Here is an 18,543-nt window from a genome sequence, read left to right as displayed (position 1 = left end):
TACAAACTTCTGTGTAAAAACTTAAATTTAGTATATTTAAAGCCCATTAAACATATATTCCAAGAAAATGTGTTGAAATAAATGGCATTCTCGAGGTGAAGACCACCGCCGGGGGAGACCTCGGGCAGCCAGCCCCGTCGCTGGGAAACAGAGGCGACACTTGGTGGCCCCGCAGGCTGTTGGGAGGACCAGGTGGTACAACCCTTGGGAGTTCTGGGAACAGGGGCTGCCACACTGTAAGCACTCAGTAGTCACCTGTTACTGTTGTCATTCCTGCCCGCGGAGGGACTCCCCTTCAGTGTCCCTGAAAGGCGCTCCGTGCGGTTCCAGATCAGGGTGGCCTGGTGTCTGCTGTCACCAGCTTCCTGCATGTGGGCGAGTTATCCTGACTTCTTGGCGTCCTCAGGGACTTCAGCTCGTCATTTCTGCTGTAGGGTTACTGGGTGTCAGATATCACAGGCCCCTTATTCCCGGACTGTTAGTAATAAGCTGGGTCTCCTCACTGACCACCAGGGACCCAGACTCTTGGTTTTAAAATCAGAAAATTAAGTTCCAGGAGGATTTTTTTACTGCAATTTTCTTGAAGATGAGATTCCCAGGACAGTCCATTTATTATAGGAAGAAATGTTAGTGCTTCTATTTAACTTCAAAAAAACTTTAAAAATTTATATATTTTACTTTATAGTATACATAATTTATAAATAATAGTTGCATATAATTTATAAATTTATATTAAAGAGCATCCATAATTTTTTAACTATTAGGGTTTACGTATGATCTAAAGTTTGGAAACTACTGATCTCTAGGTATTCTCCTATTTTATACCTGAGGAATGTCTGCTAGGAGCCTACAAATGGGCGAGGCCAAGGAGACGGAGCAAAATCAAATGACTAGTTCAAGGTCCAGCCCAGAGGTCAGAGGGGCTTCATCCATTTTTTTTCTTTCTCTGTTGTTTGGTTATTGGTTAAATTGGGACATTAGAGCCGTGATACGTACCTCAAACATGCCATTTAGAAATATGTTCCTTTACCACTTCTTTTTACAATATAGGAAAAAGGCTATTTTTTAGTATGAGTCACTGGTTGGAATTTTTGCATCATGTATACCTAAAAGGCTTTGTCTACAATTTTCAGATTTAGTTTCTTTAAAGTGGAGTTAAAAAAAAAAAAGTTTCAAAGCAGTCTGAGTGCTGAGTGCTAGGTTGTAAGACTTTTTCCACCTCAGTCTGTATGCTCAGAAGGTACCAGTTAGCGCAACGTTTAATTAAACCACACTTACAATAATAAATACAGCCGGGATGACCAGATTGGAGGCCAGACGCCGCTGACCCACGGTGAATGTGCCAGACACAGAGCCCAGCGTGTGGGCGCGGCTCTCAGCTGTGCTGGGAGTAGCCCGTGCCAGCAGCCGGCGGTTGGCGTGGGGAGGCACCCGCCAGTGTGGCAGCGGAGGTCGTGGGTGCTCACCTCAGGGGCCTGCACAGTGTCTGTTCATCTGGGGGGCTGGTGAGGTGGGGATTGCTTAACAGAGTTTCTGGTCTGCCTTACTCTGCCCACTTGCACCCCAGGCCCTAGAATTATGGAGGTCCTAAAGGGCTCCCTCACGCTGTGGATTACGGCAGCCCCTCTCTGCGCCGCGGCTCACTTAGCGTGGCCTCGCTGTGTCGCGGGGGTTTTAAAAATATACTTCATTATCGCAGATTTTTCTCTATCGCAGGATTTTGCGGTACTGTACACGTATGTTGTTAAGGTTATGTAGGTTTAAGAGTGTAGAATATGTTTAAGAACATAAGTAGTGCTTATAAAAGTGTGGGAAAGGTTAATAAGGGACTGGGAACTGTTTGTAAGTGTGTGGGAAGGGTTTATAAAGCCTTAAAATATATATAAACACTAAAATAAGTGTAAGGTTCCCACTTTGCGGATTTTCACCTACCGTGGGGGTGGGGTGGTTCTAGAACATAATACCCGCGGTAAGTGAGGGACCACTGTATATAAGGAGTCACATATCTTAAGTTCCTCAGGGTATGAATTCTTTGCCCCTTATTTGGCCTAGTATGTATTTATAAATTTTAATATTATTTTAAAAGTGTTAAACATTTTTAAACTTAGAGGAGTTGCAAGTACAGCAAAAAGGACTTTTTTCCCTGACCCATTTGAAAGGGGGTTGCTGACCTCGTGCCCCGCAGCCGGGAGCCCGTGCGCATTTCCCACACACAAGGGCATTTTCTGCCTGGCCACGGTCCGCCGATCCAAACGGGGACATTGATGTTGCCCGGTACTGCTGTCTCGTCCTCAGATCCCATTCAGGTTCTGCTGATGTCTCCGTGATGTCCTTTTAAATGCCCTTTAAAAACTCTCTCTGAACAGGATTATAACCGACTCCATCTTTACTACATACATGAAACACACTGGTTTACTCCTTTAGGGCCTTGGCCAACTAGCTCTTTTTAACAAGACAGTCTCAGGTACGTGACAATTTTTTCTGTGTTAAAGGTCCTTTAGAATAGAATACCAAAAAGAATTCTAATTGTTTTTATTAAGTATTTATTGAGCTTCTATTATGTTTTAGGCTCGCAGCCATGGAATCATGGTGATGTGTCCTTAAATATCTTGTGTTTTCTTTCTTGATAAAAACTTCACCCAATGTTTTATAGTTTTAATGATACCAAGACTGTGCTTAGACCAAAGTATAAATAGGGAAAAGAGTAAAATCATATGAAACTATATACCATGAACTCCAGGTTTTATTTTAATCTACAGAAGACAAGAGAATGGTTGTAGGGAATAAGGTGAAGGAAAAGCGTTTCCTGAGAAAGTTCATTTTTACACCTTCCTCATTTGCGCGGGGATTGAGACTAAGATCTGGGCTGAAACTTTGTTTTCATAAAAGCGCCCAGGAAGCAGCGAGTCTGATGAGCATGGCGCAGTGTGGGGGCACGGCTGTCAGTGTGTCTGAGATGGGACATGTTTCTGCCCTCTGTCTCTGGTGTCTTTCACCTAAAGATGCTCCCAGAAAGGGTCCTTTGGGTGGGGATGACAGTCTCCCGTGAGTCTCAGTGCTCAGTCCTGGTTTATACTTCCTAGGGCTTTAGGAGCTCAGGAATTGGCCTGGGAAGTTCCTAGACAAGCGACTTCTGGCAGGAAGGGGCCCAGGCTGCGTCACCGCATGGTGTCTTGCGTGTACTCACGCCAGGCTTTACCATGAGCCCGTGCCTCTGGAAACCCTTCCATGTGTGTCACTCCCTGGTGCTGCCTCATCAGAGCTCCACTGCCTGCTCTGTCAGGGCCAGTTTGCTGGGCACAGAGTCTGGGAAACAAGAAAATCAGTGACATGTTACAGGTGCTGTGGTTCAATTGTGTGTGTGTCAAGGAGACGCTACGGCTCCCAGTCTAACCAACGGTCTTGTGTGGGACACTGAAAAGTCTTCGTTTTCATGAAAACACAGACGGGTGACGAGGGGAAGGAGAGGGCTGAAGGACATGTGATGAGTGACAACTAGTTCTTTTAAAAAGTAGGACTTGTCGTAGCCTAGCTTGACACCTGTCACCCCGTTAGTCACCGGTATTGACTTGGCTACCTTGCTAGTTAGAAAGATTTTCTTCCTTGGCCCTGGCCAGGTAGGTCAGTTGATCAGAATGTCATCCTGATACTCCAAGGTTGCGGGTTCCATCCCCAGCCAGGGCACGTTCAAGAATCAACCAGTGAATGCATAAGTAAGTGGCACAACAAATCGATGTTTCTCTCTCCTTTCCTCTCTCCCTCAAAAACTATTAAAAAAATAAAAAAATTTCCTTTCTTTACTTCCTGTTCTGTATGCATTCTACATCTCATATAGTCTTCCCAATGAATCTGCTTTCTGGTGAAGAGGGAAAAAGCAGATAACCCTAGAGAGAGTGAGCAGTGGCAAAATGCACTGGGAGCTGGCCATGATCCCAGTTCTCCCTCTAACTAGCTGTGTGACCTTGGGCAAGTCACTTAACCTTTGGAGGGTAGGTTCTTCAAGTGTAAAGCGAGAGTAAGGATTCTCTCTCTTGGCTGCCCCACAGGATGGGTGCAAGGGTCAAGTGAGACCATGCTTGTTCTGTTACAGTTCACAGAGTGTCTCACATATGTGAACATCTTCCTTTTGTTCTTCCGTTTAAAAAATTTTTTTCATTAACTTCGTTCTTTATAATGCATTTAGATGTATGTAATTTGATGCTTGTAACACAGGTAAAACTAGGCAGGTATCTAATTAGGAATCTAATTGTACGAATTCCTTTCTCACTATCCTGCATTATAGCCATATCAATTATTTTTTCATTATATGAATGTAATTGATATATTAAAAGAATCTTGTAGAATCCCATTTCTATTTCACCATTTAGAAAAATTATTATTCATGCAATTGATTCCTAAACGGGATATTCTTTAGTTTGCCTTCAGATAAACTAGGAATTATGTACTTATTTTTCACCTTTGTCTTTATAGGATCTTTAATGACTTGTTGCTGTGGGAACCAACAGCTCCTTCACCAGTGGAGACTCTTGAAAATATTTCATATGGTATTGGGCTTTCAGTAGCCAGTCAGCTGATCAATACCTTCAACAAAGACAGCTTTAGTCCATTTAAGTCTACGACAGTTCACTATGGTAAAATATTTTAAATTTGTTCTGATGTCGGTGCCTGGATTATCAATAAAGTAGTAGCCTTTTTAATTGATGATGTTTTTCATTTATATTTTATAATATCTTTTAATATTCTATATTTCCCCATTTCTTTTTTTTTATTTTTCATTTTAAGTATATTTTATTGGTTATGTTGTTATAGTTGTCCCAATTTCTGTTCCATTTGCTCCCCTCTGCCCAGTACTACCCTTCCTTCCAACAATAACACCCACCTTAGTTCATGTCCATGGATTGTGCATATAAGTTCTTTATTTCCCCATTTCTATCTGTATATTGAGAACATTGTTATTAAATGTTATCTGTATAGTGATAATATATACATTGTCTGAAGTTCAGTGGTAAAGTGAAAAGACATAGCAGGTACATTTTTATTGTCATGCCAGATTCTTTGTAAAACTAAACAGGCTGTAAAATGTATAAATACTCTTGTGAAACTGTCCAAGTTGCTACTTTTTTTCATAAGCTATCTGAATCGTGTAATTGTGACGTTTATTTCTCATAGATGAGGAAAGTGGATCTGAGGAGGAGACACTGCAGTATTTTTCTACTCTGGATCCCAACTACCGTTCCCGTAGGAAAAAAAAACTCGACTCTCAGAGCAAAAACTCTCAGAGTTTCCTCTCCGTTCTTCTGAGTATTAATCACGGGCTAATGGCAGTGTTTACAGATGTCAAGGTGAGGATTTGTAAATCTTAAGTGCATCTTATTTTCAGTCTGCCGTGATAACACACCCAGTCACTGAGGTAGTTCGGAGTGGTTTCAGTGACTGAGGAAGTTTGGGTTTCCGAGGCACCTCCGGGCGACAGACCGCACCTTTGGCACTTTGCCTTGCGTTGCAGATCAAAGGCAAACATTAAATACACCTGCTTTTGGAAGACACGTGCTGGCTCTGCCCTGAGCTGCTACCTAGGAAGGCGTCCGTTGTAAAGGAGGGCGAAGTCCAGGGACTCGTTGGGCAGAAGAGACCACATGTAGTCGTCCAGTTTTTACTGCCTCCATGCTGGGCGGGTGGAGGCAGACCATGTGGCCGCAGCGCGACAGGCTCTGTCCCAGGGTGTCTCCGTTTCACTAACGACGCCCCTGTTTCCTGCCCTTTCTCTCAGCAAGATAACGGAGCGCTGTTGGAAAACCAGCATGGCGAATTCTGGTTAGAGTTCAATGGCGGCTCGTTATTTTGTGTGACCAGATATGAAGGTTTTGATGACAAACACTACATCTGCCTTCATTCCAGCAGCCTCAGGCTGTACCACAAAGGTAGGACAGGTGTTTAAGACGTGCGTTTTGTTCACTTCGGTTTAGATGTGTTTAACTTCCATTTAATAAAATCTGTTGGGAACGGAAGTCTGGTATAAGCAGTTACTTTCTGTGGGGCGTTCTGATTCCTCTGGCAAAGTAATACCTATTGTGAATTAGAAGTTGACTGTTCTTTTCTGCAGTATAATTCACATGTCATGTACAGTTCACCCATGTAAAGTATGCATTTCTGTAGTTTTTAGTATTTCACAGAGTTGTGTAACCGTGATCACAGTCAACTTTAGAACACTTTCGTCACCCCCAGGAAAAACTCTGCATCCTTTAGCTAAGACCCGCCCCCAAAGCCCCCCCCCCCTCGTACCCCCAGCCCTAAGCAGTCACTGATGTGCTTCCTGCCTCTGTGGGTTTAGTGTTCCTCATGTTTCCTGTGGATTGAATCATACAATACAGGGCCTTCTGCTCCTGGCATTATGTGTTCAAGGTTATTGAAGTGTATTAGCATTTCATTCCTTTTTATTGCCAAATAATACTCCGTGTTATGGCTAGACCATATCTTCTTATCTTCTTCATTCGCAAGCAGTATTTCCTTTTGATAACAGACATAGAGTTTACCATCTCTGAGCACATTTCCTGTGCTACCTTGTAAATAGACGTAAGATACTTTCATATTCTTAATGTTTACCAGATTTTCATATTTAAATTTAACTATCCTAGCGTCTTACACCTTAATGTTTTTGAAGTTGGGTACTGCCAGTCATACCAGTATTAGTTGAGAGGGATGGATTGTTAATGCCAAGTCAGTGCTTGCTCATTTTGCCTCCAGAATCATGTTGTATTCAGTGGAAGTACACGGACTTTTGTTTTCAGTCTGTGAACTAACTTCAAGTAATCATTTTGTCCTATTTTCCCCTAATGTGGATGTAGGCATGGTGGATGGAGTGATTCTTCCTACAGAAGTACGACTGCCCAGTTCAACCCGCCCACACTGGCTGGAACCTACCATTTATTCCTCTGAAGAAAGTGGCCTCAGTAGAGTGGCTTCCGATGGTGTCGGGGGAGACCCTGTGAACATGCTCTCTGTGGCCGTGAAAATACTGTCTGATAAGTCAGAGTCCAACACAAAGGTTTGCCTTTTAAACTTTTATGCCAGTAAGTACTTGCTGCCAGTTGGATTACGGTCCTAGCTAAAGTGATTGCATAGAAGGCAACGCATTTACTTGGTCAGAAAACCCTAAGTGTTGACTCCGAGGGTGTGCAGGTGGTGAGTGAGTCTCTGTGTCGCCTGTGCAGGAGCTTCTCGTGGCTGTGGGGCTGAGAGGAGCCACTCTCCAGCACAGGGTGCTCCCGTCGGGGCTGAGCTGGCACGAGCAGGTAAGAGCTGTGCGTTGTCATCAGCCTTTTCCCGTCCACACTGATGTCACCGCACTGAGATTTCACACGCCGCCAGTGTTCAGCTCAGTGAGCTGCCGTGAGGCCAGCACCCCATGTAACAACTTTTAGGTTAGGCAGGGGAACATGATCTGCACTCCAGAATGTGATCGATTTTTTTACCTTAAAGTCTGGTCCCTGAACAATTCAGAGACAGAGTCGCCCTTTAAGTCACTAAAAGGAAGGGATTCTGTGTCCCAGGCCCTGCCGAGAGCCGCGATAGCAGAGCAATAAAGGGGGTGTTGACTTGTACTTAAAGGGTCATAATTCAGAATGATTCTCTAGGCCAGTAACATGGTTTGAGGCAGTTATAAGTATTTCTGTAATGCATTTCCAGCTTCATAACTATATGTGGTTAATGAAATATTGTTGGTTATTTTTCAGAGGAACTTTGGATAAAAGGTTAACTCTTCTTCTGTGAGGATGAGAACTAGTGCACTGATTCTTGTTTGTTTTTCTTAGAAAGGAGAGTTTTTTGTGTGTGCTGGGAAAAGAATAAATTATTTTAAACTTGAATGCATTCAGAAGGCTCTTCCCATAAAAGCAGTTAGGAAATAGTAAATAGTCTGTGTGTCTATCTGCCGGCCTAGCTGTAGAAAGATGAGACGATGTCCTGTATATCTGTATCTGTCAAATGGGGGTCGAGAAATGGTTAGTGTGAACCCGGAACTGGCTGGAAGGGCGAGACTTAGCCTCCCCTCCTGTTTGCTTAGATTAGAAATAGGTCAGAAGGGATGTTGGGGGCAGGGACTGGTTTTCAGACTGAGCTGGGTATAAATTAAGGATAAAGAACTTCTGTCAACATTGGATTATTTAGAACACCAGATGGATTGTTTTAAGCAATCTTTAGGAAAATTTGTTTCTTTCAAGAATTGTTTCAAGGAAAATAACGCATATTATACATATTTTGTTAGTTTCGTAAGATAAGATTTTTCTAAGGTTTCTGTAGCATTGCAGTTGCTGGATGGGCCTTTTTATTTCATATTCTAGTTATATGAATACTTTTTGAAATGAATTTTTTCAAAATGATAATTTTTTCCTTTTAGCATTATGATATTCCAATAAATGGTTGCTTTTTGTGTGAGATATTTTGTTTTACCTTGGTATTAAATGATATCATATCAAAACTTTTTTCCTTCTAAAGCAGGGCATTTTATATTTCTGTGATTATAGATTTTATACTTCTTGAATATTGCTGATGAGCCTGTTCTGGGATATAACCCTCCAAGTTCATTTACAACTTTTCACGTTCATCTCTGGAGCTGTGCACTTGATTATCGGTCAGTTCATAAATGGGACAAAATGCAATTTTATTATTTAAAATGTGCGCTAAGCGTTAAAGAGAACGTGTAACTCAGTAGAGTTAGGGTTCGAAGTGCCCTCTGCAGAGGACTGACGTCCCGATGTTTCTCTTCGGTGTCAGGCCTCTCTACTTGCCCATCCGGTCCCTCCTTACCGTTGAGACGTTCAGCGTTTCCAGCAGCGTCGCCTTGGACAAGTCGTCGTCCACTCTCAGGTGCAGTGCAGGCCCCGCCGCGGGCCGGGTGTGCCTCGCCGGGACCCTTTTGCTAACGTCTCCGCCGTTAAAAACCAGCATCTGTTTATTGCCAGCTCTGTCCCTCTGTCCCAGTTTTCAGTTTTTCTTTCAGGCCGATTCGGCTCATCTGTTCTGTTCATCACTGGATTGCATTTTTAGGGCAGAAATAATTCTCAAGGTTGTTAGTTTATTTAAAAATATATACATACTTCCCATAACATGTGGTATATTTTATTTTAATAATTAAAACCTTGTGAATTTGGGCATCTATTAAAAAGATGCTGAAAATTAAGATTTGAGCAGGTGATTTAATCTCATGCTTTGTACCATTTAAATGCTCCTGGCACCCGTCAGCAGTGTTACATTTATAATTAGAAGCCGCATGTACCTTTGATAATACTGAGTCAGAAAGAATGATACAGCTAAGTGTATAGTGATCAAGTGGCACATGTTTGAGGTTATTTTTTTACATGTGAATTTTATTTTATTTTTCTCTCAGAATAATCTTGGACGAAGCTGCTTTACATCTGTCTGACAAGTGTAACACTGTCACTATAAATTTGAATAGAGGTAAGAGTTAAAAAAAAATCAGGAATAGATGAATACTCTTTACTTGTTTTTGTGTGAATATTTTAAAGCATTTAACTCTGGAATAATGCCAGTGAACTAAGGATTTTATTAATATTAGTTTGAAGTTTTAATGACTTTAAGTGCATCAAATAATATATACTCTATTTAGTATAAGACAAATTTTATTTTTAATGAAATAAATTGTAGGACTTTTGTAGGATGAAACCATATTTATGTTGCATTCTAAATATTTGTAACACTGCCTACCATGAATTGTAAAGCAATGCTAGTTTTATTAGGTGTTGAATAAACTTTTTGAAAACTGTACTCAAACATTTTTATTAATTTTTGAAATTTTAGATTATGTGCGTGTGATGGATATGGGGCTTTTAGAATTAACCATAACTGCAGTGAAGTCAGATTCTGATGGAGAGCAAGTAAGTTATTAAAATAAATGGAAATTTTTAGTTGTCTTATTTTTTATTGGAGAGAATAAAAATGTATTGACTTTAAAATTATTATTCTACTTACCTAGTTTTGGTCAAAAATAGATAAAATACTTTAAAATTAAAATTTATTATGAACACACATGTCCTATGACAAACAGTCCTGTTACACCTTGTTTAATGTAAATGTATAAGAAGAGGCCTTTTCCCCTCCTTTTCTCCTGCACTGTGTCCAGACTGACTCGCGCTTTGAGCTGCACTGTTCCAGCGACGTTGTCCACATCAGAACGTGCTCGGACTCCTGTGCTGCGTTAATGAATCTCATTCAGTACATCGCGAGCTATGGGGACTTACATGCGTCTCACAAGGCGGAGACGAAGCCAGGAGCCCCTCAGAGAAAGACCACGGTACAGTCGGCAGCATCATTCATTAGAACTGACTCACCCCCTGCCCCGTGCCAGCCCCGTGCGCGACGTGTTTACATCAGCAGGGTCTCTGTGACAGGCGTGAGGTAGAAAAGAACCCGAGAACGTGTCTGTCTGTCCCTTACCTCCAGAGCGATGGGGCCTGGAAAGGGGACTCCATGGGCCTTCTAGGAAAATCACTCTGCTGTTTGGTAGTCTTTGTTTCAGAACATTAATCTTCTCAACCAACATAATCCTTTCTTTTTAGACTTAAGTTATTTTCACCTGCTCTGAGGAAAGAAGGAAAACAGCTGTCATGTAAGAGCTGGTTACATGCAAGTTGTACGTAAAAATGCCGTGAGAGAATAAATGGCAGGTGTTGGTATTATTACCAGAGACTTACTTATATAACGCCACCTTCCGTGTTTGTTATCTGTAATACCATCCAGTTTTCACTATACTTTCTGTGAGTTCCTTCAACCCAGAGGTGAACAATTATTATCTGTTTTACAAGTAAATAAGCCAAGACCCGAGGATTTGGGTGGTTTGCTGCAATTAGCAGAAACAGCAACAAAACCTAGATATTCTGACTCCTGGTTCCGTGTTTTCTTATGTCCCCAAGTGCCACCACTTTGCCTTCTCTTATGCCCAGATTGCACAGTGTCTGGTTTGTTAAGCATTTTATTTCCTTTCAGTGAGCTTTCATTCTTCCTACCTCTTCTGCGGACGGAGTGCTCCGGGCCCCCAGGCGTGGCGCCCAGCGAGGGTCCAACCGCCCTCACCCTCTCTCATCAGTGTGGTCTTACCCTCGGTTCGAGGGGCGCATCTGCTTTTGATCTTGCTCTGCTCTGCTCTGCCCTTACTGATAATGCGGGGACCTGGGGCACTCCCTCTCTACTGCTTATTCTCTTTTTGGAAACATTCTCCAGTTTATTAAGAGTTATTTTAAACAATCCTTTTCATATTGGATCTTTCAATTTTATTTTATTTTATTATTTTTATTTTTTTAACTTTTTAATTGAATGTATTGGGGTGGCATTGGTTAATAAAATTATGGGTTTCAGGCGTACAGTTCTATAATACATTGTATGTCAGGGCTCCTTCCGTCACCACTGAGCCCCCCTTCACCCTCTCCTACCTCCCCCTCCCCCTTCCCCCCTGGTAGTCCCCATAGAGTCTTTCCATTTCAGAGTCATGCTCACATTTAAAAAGCATGGCCTGGGTTTAATGACTCCACAGTTCACTCATGGAAATGCCTAAGCATATGAGGGCTGGTATCGAACCCCGTGAAGCACCGTCTGGTAGACTTTCCCTGCTGTCTCTGCCCCCCACTGTCCTGAGGCACCTGTTCATCCCATGGGATGAGGCTGTGAGCTTCAGCGACTTTGTCGCAAAGGCCTGGAAGTCCTTGTCGCCATGGGTGTGAGCAGATCAGACTCTGCGGAGCGAGGTCCCCTCCCCGCTGCTTTGTGGCCCTTTTTCCCGTCTACTCTCTCTTCTAATGTGTTGCTGCTTCGAGGTACCAGTTCCCTGTGCTTGTTTTGAGGTGATGACATCAATTTTATGGGCCAGTCGTTGTGAGGCTGCTGCCGATACTAAAATTTATGATGAAAATGTCACAGCTGTTGGGCAGAACACAGAAGAATAAATATGTTCCTGCGTCTGGTGCTTTTGTAAAGTGTAGTGTATTTCTGGGATGACATAATGCTGAATAGTTAGATTTTTAGAGCATTTGTAGCTCTTTTTAATGATCAGTCTTTTTGACTGTAGGCAGATTCCGGTGGCCAGTCCTCCTCACGAGGTCCCGTCCTTCCTGAAGCAGATCAGCAGATGTTACGAGACTTGATGCGTGATGCCATGGAGGAGACTGACACGCACCAGGCCAGCTTCCCCGTAAAACCGCAGTCTAATGGTAAGACAGAGTGGGCTTTCCTCTGGAAGCGCTGCTGTTGTGGTCGGGGCTGACGTTATTCCTGTTCTCGTGAGTTCTTCTTTAGTAGTAACTTACTAAAGCGGAAACGAGTCTGAGTTTTAGTGTGTGCTTGCTAGTCAGTCGGCTTGTTTACTGAGTGCACAGCAGACAAATAACACGGCCCGGGGTGGTGTGGGCTTGCAGATTAAATGGAAGACAAAGCTTGTGCTTTCTGGTAGCTTATAGGTTAGTAAAACAAAGTGGCACTCACCCAGACTTAGAATGACTCAGAAATGATAAAACGGAAGGCACTTCAGAATGGTGTATGCTGTAACTCCTATTCAGAAAGGGTTGGAATTGGTGCTTTAGACTTCAGTGAAAGTGCGGTAAGTTGGCTTTTAAAAAGTGGACAGGCCCTGGCTGCTGTGGCTCAGTGGATTGAGTGCTGGCCTGTGAATCGAAAAGTCTCTGATTCAGTTCCCAGTCAGGGCACAGGCCTGGGTTGCGGGCTAGGTCCCCAGTTGGGGGCATGTGAGAGGCAACTGATCAATGTTTCTGTCCTCTTTCTCCCTCCCTTCCCCTCTGTCTAAAAATAAATACATAAAATCTTTTAAGAAACGTGGATAGGACTTAGGTATGTAGAGGGGAGAGAGGTTATCAAGGTCATTAATATTGAGAGGCAGGGACAAAGGAATGTGGGAGCCCTGATTACCCAGCATATCAGACTACTCCCTTCTTATAGAAAGAATTAGACAATAACGTTGGATAGACAAGGAGGAACCAGACAGGAAGCACCTAAATATTTTGAAGCATGTATCTGAAAAATATATTTTTATCTAATTGGATGAATTTAGCTATTTCTGTGTGTTGTGAACTCTTAACTGTTAAAAATTATTTTATGCTGTTTTAAGACTGGCATTCAATGTTGCTTTCATTCTAAATTAGAACTGAGGAAGCAACTGGGAGCCTTCAGCTTCCTATGTACCACATTATTTGTAATAAATATTAGCGGCTAACCTAGTTATGTGGGAAAGAATATTTAGTGACTGTTTACTGAGCAGCTTCAATATGCAAGCATCTGTCCTAGGCACTGGGCACTTAGAGGATGTGTAAGTTGAAGGTGCTGCCATAGAAGAGTTTAGAATCTAGCCTGTGGGCCTCTTGAGGCTGAGTGCACTTTTATTCATCTTACTGTTCTCAGTCCAGATCGAGTGTTTGGTTTGAATGACTGAATAGAGAAGGACTTGGTGAATGTAATATGACATAAAATGTATAGAAGTATACGTTTACACCATGGCTGGTGTGGTTCAGTGGATTGAGCCCTGGCCTGCAAATCAAAGGGTCGCTGGTTCGATTCCCAGTCAGGGCACAGGTCTGGTTTGCAGGCCAGGTCCCCATTTGGGGGCCTGTGAAAGGCAACTGCACATTGATGTTCCTCTCCCTCTCTTTCTCCCTTCATTCACCTCTAAAAATAAATACATAAAGTTAAAATATATATATATATATATATATATATATATATATATATATACATATATACATTTACTTAGAGATTTTGGTGCAAATTCACTCTTTTGTGAACTTCATATTGAAAGAGCTACCTGAAAACAGGTGTCCTGTGTGGGTACCCAGCACCCCAAGGCGTCGTCTTTTTGTGGCTTGGAGTCCCTTGGTGATCTGCTCAGCGACTGTTGCCCCCCTCCCTCCAGAAGCAGAGATTTCCTGTAGTTTTAGGTGAGGCCCTGCTGGGTGTCACCCATTTCCCCTGATTTTGCAATATTGTCCTAGAAGTTTCTTCCACAGCTCTGCCCACAAGACAGAACTATCAGCGTACAATTCTGGCTGAAGCCAATCTTCAGTCAGCACTGACCAGCTGCCGCCGCCCAGTCCTGAGCTTCTCTCACGCCAGACAGCTAAGAGGGGACTATCACTTCCTGAGACCATCGTTTACGCTTTTCTCAGAGAACTTCAAACTTACTTGCAGTCTTTTTATGAGTAGTTGGAGGATAATTGTAAGGAAAAAATGAGACTTTGCAGATGAAAGCACTCAGCCCAAGGGGTCTCTGGCACATGGTTAAAACGCTCCCTGAGTGTTATTGTGGCTGTTTCAGAACGTGCCAAGACTGAATGCTGTGATCTTCTTCTAGGCGTTTTGGATGAAAAATCTCACAGTCAGGAGCCGTGTTGTTCAGACCTCTTCCTGTTTCCAGATGAGAGTGGGAACGTGTCCCAGGAGCCCGGCCCCACTTACGCCTCATTCACCCACCACTTGATCAATGACACAATTTCAGGTGTGCCGGCTGAAAGCGACGACTTCTGCATTCTTTTTGCACCAAGAGCAACCATTCAGGTAATACATTGAGAACATAATCATTACAAGTCAAATTGACCAAAGGCCTAGATTTTAACTCTTTATAGCTCAGAATTGCTTTGTTTTGTAATTTACTACTGATGCTTTGTAAATGTTTGTTATAATTCAATATTTCTGTGACAGGTCTCTCAAAGACTCAGAGAAGAATGCCCTGTTTTTATAAAATTTCCTTCATGGGTAACTGAACTACAGATGTCGCTTGTAGTAAGATAACTCTGGAGGGCGGGAGTTTCGTGGCAGAAGGGGTTGCTGCACAGAGTTGCCAGTCCCAGACCTGGGAAAGCTAGGGTGTGAAGGCTGAGGGCAGATTGATTTCCATAATTTCCGTTTTAGAGTCATGCTCACGTTTAAAAAGCACAGACTGCTTTTAATGCATCCACACAGTTTACTAACCAAAGTGGTTAAGCATTGGTGCTAGAACTGAACCCCATTCAAATGAATCACCATTTAGTGGATAGGTGTTTTAAACTGCCCAGTACTGACTTACTGGTGAATACATTTATGTGACTAAGTTCTGGGGAATTAAAAAAATAAAAGCCACATTCAGGATGAACTGATTGTTAGGAACATGGTAATTAAATAGCTGTACACAGATGCACACATGCATACATACACTTCAGCACACACACTAAATCTGCACCTTTTTATTATCAATCACATAGTAAAAGCCAAACTGCAGATTGTAAAAAACCCTTACAGAGTAATTTGCATAGAACAGAGAGTCTACTTTATGGCTAATAATGCAGAATATCTTATGTGATGATAAATGTCAATACTGTGATCCCATCTTATATGTTGAAATTACTAGGAAGAATGCAGAATCAAGAAATCTCTGGGAGACACGGAGCATAATCAGAGATTTTTGCTGAGATGAGACAGCCTGTGGCGCCTCTTTCTCTTTCAGGAGAAGGAGGAAGAACCCGTTGTAAAGATAATGGTCGACGATGCGATTGTGATAAGAGATAATCATTTCAGTCTGCCCGTTAAGAAGACAGATGCCAGCAGAGCCCCCCTGCACTTTCCCATTCCTGTCGTTCGGTATGTTGTTAAAGAAGTCTCTCTCGTGTGGCATCTTTATGGAGGAAAGGACTTTGGATCAGCCCCTCCTACCTCTCCAGCTAAAAGTTACATGTAAGTGAAATTAATTTCTATGTAAGTTTATCAGGCAGGACAATATATTCCTTTTGTAGAAAAATGCATAGCATTTCTAATTCTAAGAATTATTAATAAAGTAATATTAAAAATCTATAAGTGTTACTCTTTAAATGTTAGTGTTAGAGTTTTCTATTGTGTGAGCTTATTGGCAGTGTTTGCATTTTTACTAAAATGTGGTGACTGAAGTGATTTCCATTCAGCAAAATTTCTCGGATACCGACATGTGTCAGAGCCAGTCACTAAAATGAATGTCACTCAGGCCCTGCCCTGGGCTCGAAAGGGAGAGGCAGGTGTGTGAGCAGACGAGGCAGGGAGGTGTGTGCGTCCGGGGGCAGGGACCGAGCACGCCCCCGAGTCTCCCGCACCCAGCCGGGTGCCGAGTGGAGTACGTGCTCCCGGAGGACTCAGTGCACGGGTGTGGTGCTCGCTGGAGCTAGAAGAGAGCTACGTAGCGGGCTGGGTGGCTGGCCAGACGCTCTCACTGGGGAGGGAGCGTGGAAAAGGCTTCGTGAGGCGGTAACCTTTCACACCACAGTGTAGTGACTTTTTCAATTTAAAGGCGATTTTTTAAACACTGAGTTTACTATAATTCTGTATTCATTGGGATTTCTGGGACTTGTACTCTGTACGGGGTTTCTGAAGTAACAAGGAACTTACAGGGTCTCATGTCCAAGTCTGTCCTGTGATATGAACACCAGCATCACAGTTAGGGTTCTCTTCTCTTTAGCAAGCAGATGACCGCCTCAGTGATGGCTGTGATGAAATTCATGTTCTCAGTGTCTCCAACGCGTCAAAGCTGTGGTTTTGATTGATAGCCATTCAGTGTGTGTCATCGGGCAGTTCTGTAATCCTGCTCCCTTTTCCTCTTGTTATTTTTCCTGAGGTCAGCCATTCCCTTTCTTTGAATATTCCTTTAACAAAAGTTTTTTTTCCCCCCATTAAAGTAGTCCCCACAGTTCACCTTCGCACACACCCACGAGACATGGACGCAATACGGTCTGCGGGGGAAAAGGAAGAAACCATGACTTTTTAATGGAAATACAATTAAGCAAGGTAAGATGGCATGTGGAAAGGCAAAATCCATTGAAGTCAGAGCATCAGTGAGGGTTCATGGGTGTGCTGCCCCCGCCCCCCACGTGCAGGCCTCAGGGTCCCTGGAGGGCTTGTTACAGCACTGGCTGTGGGCGTCCCAGTTCCTCATGTGGGAGCTCTGAGGCCAGGTCCATGGAGATACATTTTTAATGAGTTCTCGGTGAGTCTGATGCTGCTTTTCCCAGGACTGCATGTGGGGATCTGCTGCCTGGGGCACCTACCTGGGAAGGCCTGCCCTTGGATGGCACCCGTGCCAGGTCCCTTGTGAACGTCTAGGGACCAGTAGGGCCAGGTCCCCAGGGACATTATATGCATTTATTCTGTCAGCTTGTTTGGGATGGTGCTGAGTGTCATCTATTAGGATGCTTAATGTGGAAATATTATAATGAAGCCCATTGCATATATTTAAGTGTATCCTTGCTTGCTTTGGAACCTGAATCCGGCTCTCATGAATTCATTTTCAAGCAGTTTCATGGCTATGCAAGATGATAGTTCTGTCTAATTTCTGTTGAGGGTTTTGCTGGAAAAGGACAGGGATTTTACCGGGGTCAAAATAAGGAATGTCAGGTAGGCTCACCCTTGTGTGGTAGGATGCACGCAGGTCAACAAATGAACAGACGCTGGAACGCTGTGTTCTCTGCAAGTGGGATCAGGAGCTGGAATTCAAAGACTGTACTGAGTGACGTTTTTGCATTGCAGAGAGGAAAAGCCAGTTGAAATAAAATGTCAGGATGGCTTTGTACCCCTTTTCCTGTCTTTGAAGGTGAAGTTCCAGCATGAGGTCTACCCGCCATGCAAGCCAGAATGCGACTCCATCCTGCTAGAGCACCCAGTCTCCCGGCAGGTGTTCATCGTGCAGGACCTGGAAATTCGGGATCGTCTGGCAACGTCACAGATGAACAAGTTCTTGTACCTGTACTGCAGTAAAGAAATGCCTCGGAAAGCTCATTCCAATATGGTGAGATTTCAAAACTTATACTTCTTGTTACATGAGTTTTAGAAAAGTGTTTTATTATATCTAACTGCACAGGATTTAGATTGGGGAAAATTACTGGATATTTTTTCCTCAATGTAATATGAAAATCCCTTTTAAATATGCTGCTTAAAGTTTTATGGTTTAAAAATTATTTTGCTTGTCACTTCTAGGGTGAAAATTGTCAGTATAATGATAACTGAGGAAAACCAGAAGTCCGCAGTGATCTGCACAAGATATTTAGAACTGCTGAACGTGTTCGGATTTCCGATACTTTCAAAATTTCCGTAGCATAGGAATGACCAGCTCGGGCCTCCGTCCCTGGAGCGCAGGCCTGTGGGTCGGCTCCAGGGACTGAGCAGACTCCGCTGAGACTGAACATACGTTACACGCGTTCTTCCCTCGTAACAGACTATCTTCCAGCAGGTTCTGGAGGGAGTGTGTTACCCAAAAGGCTTGGAGTCAGGGCTTTAAGGAAGGAGGGTAAACAATACCACTTTTGATTCTAAGACAGGGAATGGGAATGTAATATTTTTCCTTCTGTTTGAAAATGAGAACGAAGCCATAATGTCACTGGGGGAAAAACGTGCTTCCCTTTTTTATCCCGCAGCTGACGGTGAAGGCGCTGCACGTGCGCCCGGAGTCGGGCCGGTCGCCGCAGGAGTGCTGCCTGCGGGTGGCGCTCATGCCGCTCCGCCTCAACATCGACCAGGTTCGTGCAGCCGCGGCCTTCA

General features: G+C 43.2%; 1 protein-coding gene across 1 annotated transcript in view; it reads left to right on the top strand.

The window, feature by feature from the left end:
* Positions 1 to 18,543, top strand: part of ATG2B (autophagy related 2B) — a 62,026-nt gene that overhangs the window by 30,993 nt on the left and 12,490 nt on the right. The window contains exons 19-34 of the mRNA XM_090271368.1: positions 4,471 to 4,631; positions 5,170 to 5,342; positions 5,771 to 5,921; positions 6,846 to 7,045; positions 7,212 to 7,292; positions 8,523 to 8,629; positions 8,773 to 8,865; positions 9,386 to 9,456; positions 9,817 to 9,893; positions 10,139 to 10,309; positions 12,077 to 12,218; positions 14,366 to 14,568; positions 15,494 to 15,720; positions 16,692 to 16,797; positions 17,600 to 17,794; positions 18,420 to 18,521. Of these exons, the coding sequence (XP_090127494.1) occupies positions 4,471 to 4,631; positions 5,170 to 5,342; positions 5,771 to 5,921; positions 6,846 to 7,045; positions 7,212 to 7,292; positions 8,523 to 8,629; positions 8,773 to 8,865; positions 9,386 to 9,456; positions 9,817 to 9,893; positions 10,139 to 10,309; positions 12,077 to 12,218; positions 14,366 to 14,568; positions 15,494 to 15,720; positions 16,692 to 16,797; positions 17,600 to 17,794; positions 18,420 to 18,521 (2,260 nt within the window). The remainder of the gene's footprint in view (positions 1 to 4,470; positions 4,632 to 5,169; positions 5,343 to 5,770; positions 5,922 to 6,845; positions 7,046 to 7,211; positions 7,293 to 8,522; positions 8,630 to 8,772; positions 8,866 to 9,385; positions 9,457 to 9,816; positions 9,894 to 10,138; positions 10,310 to 12,076; positions 12,219 to 14,365; positions 14,569 to 15,493; positions 15,721 to 16,691; positions 16,798 to 17,599; positions 17,795 to 18,419; positions 18,522 to 18,543) is intronic.

The sequence above is a fragment of the Furipterus horrens genome, unplaced genomic scaffold, assembly GCF_987537825.1.
Source record: "Furipterus horrens unplaced genomic scaffold, mFurHor1.1.pri manual_scaffold_3, whole genome shotgun sequence".
Classification (NCBI taxonomy): domain Eukaryota; kingdom Metazoa; phylum Chordata; class Mammalia; order Chiroptera; family Furipteridae; genus Furipterus; species Furipterus horrens.
This window is presented reverse-complemented; position numbering and strand designations above follow the sequence as displayed.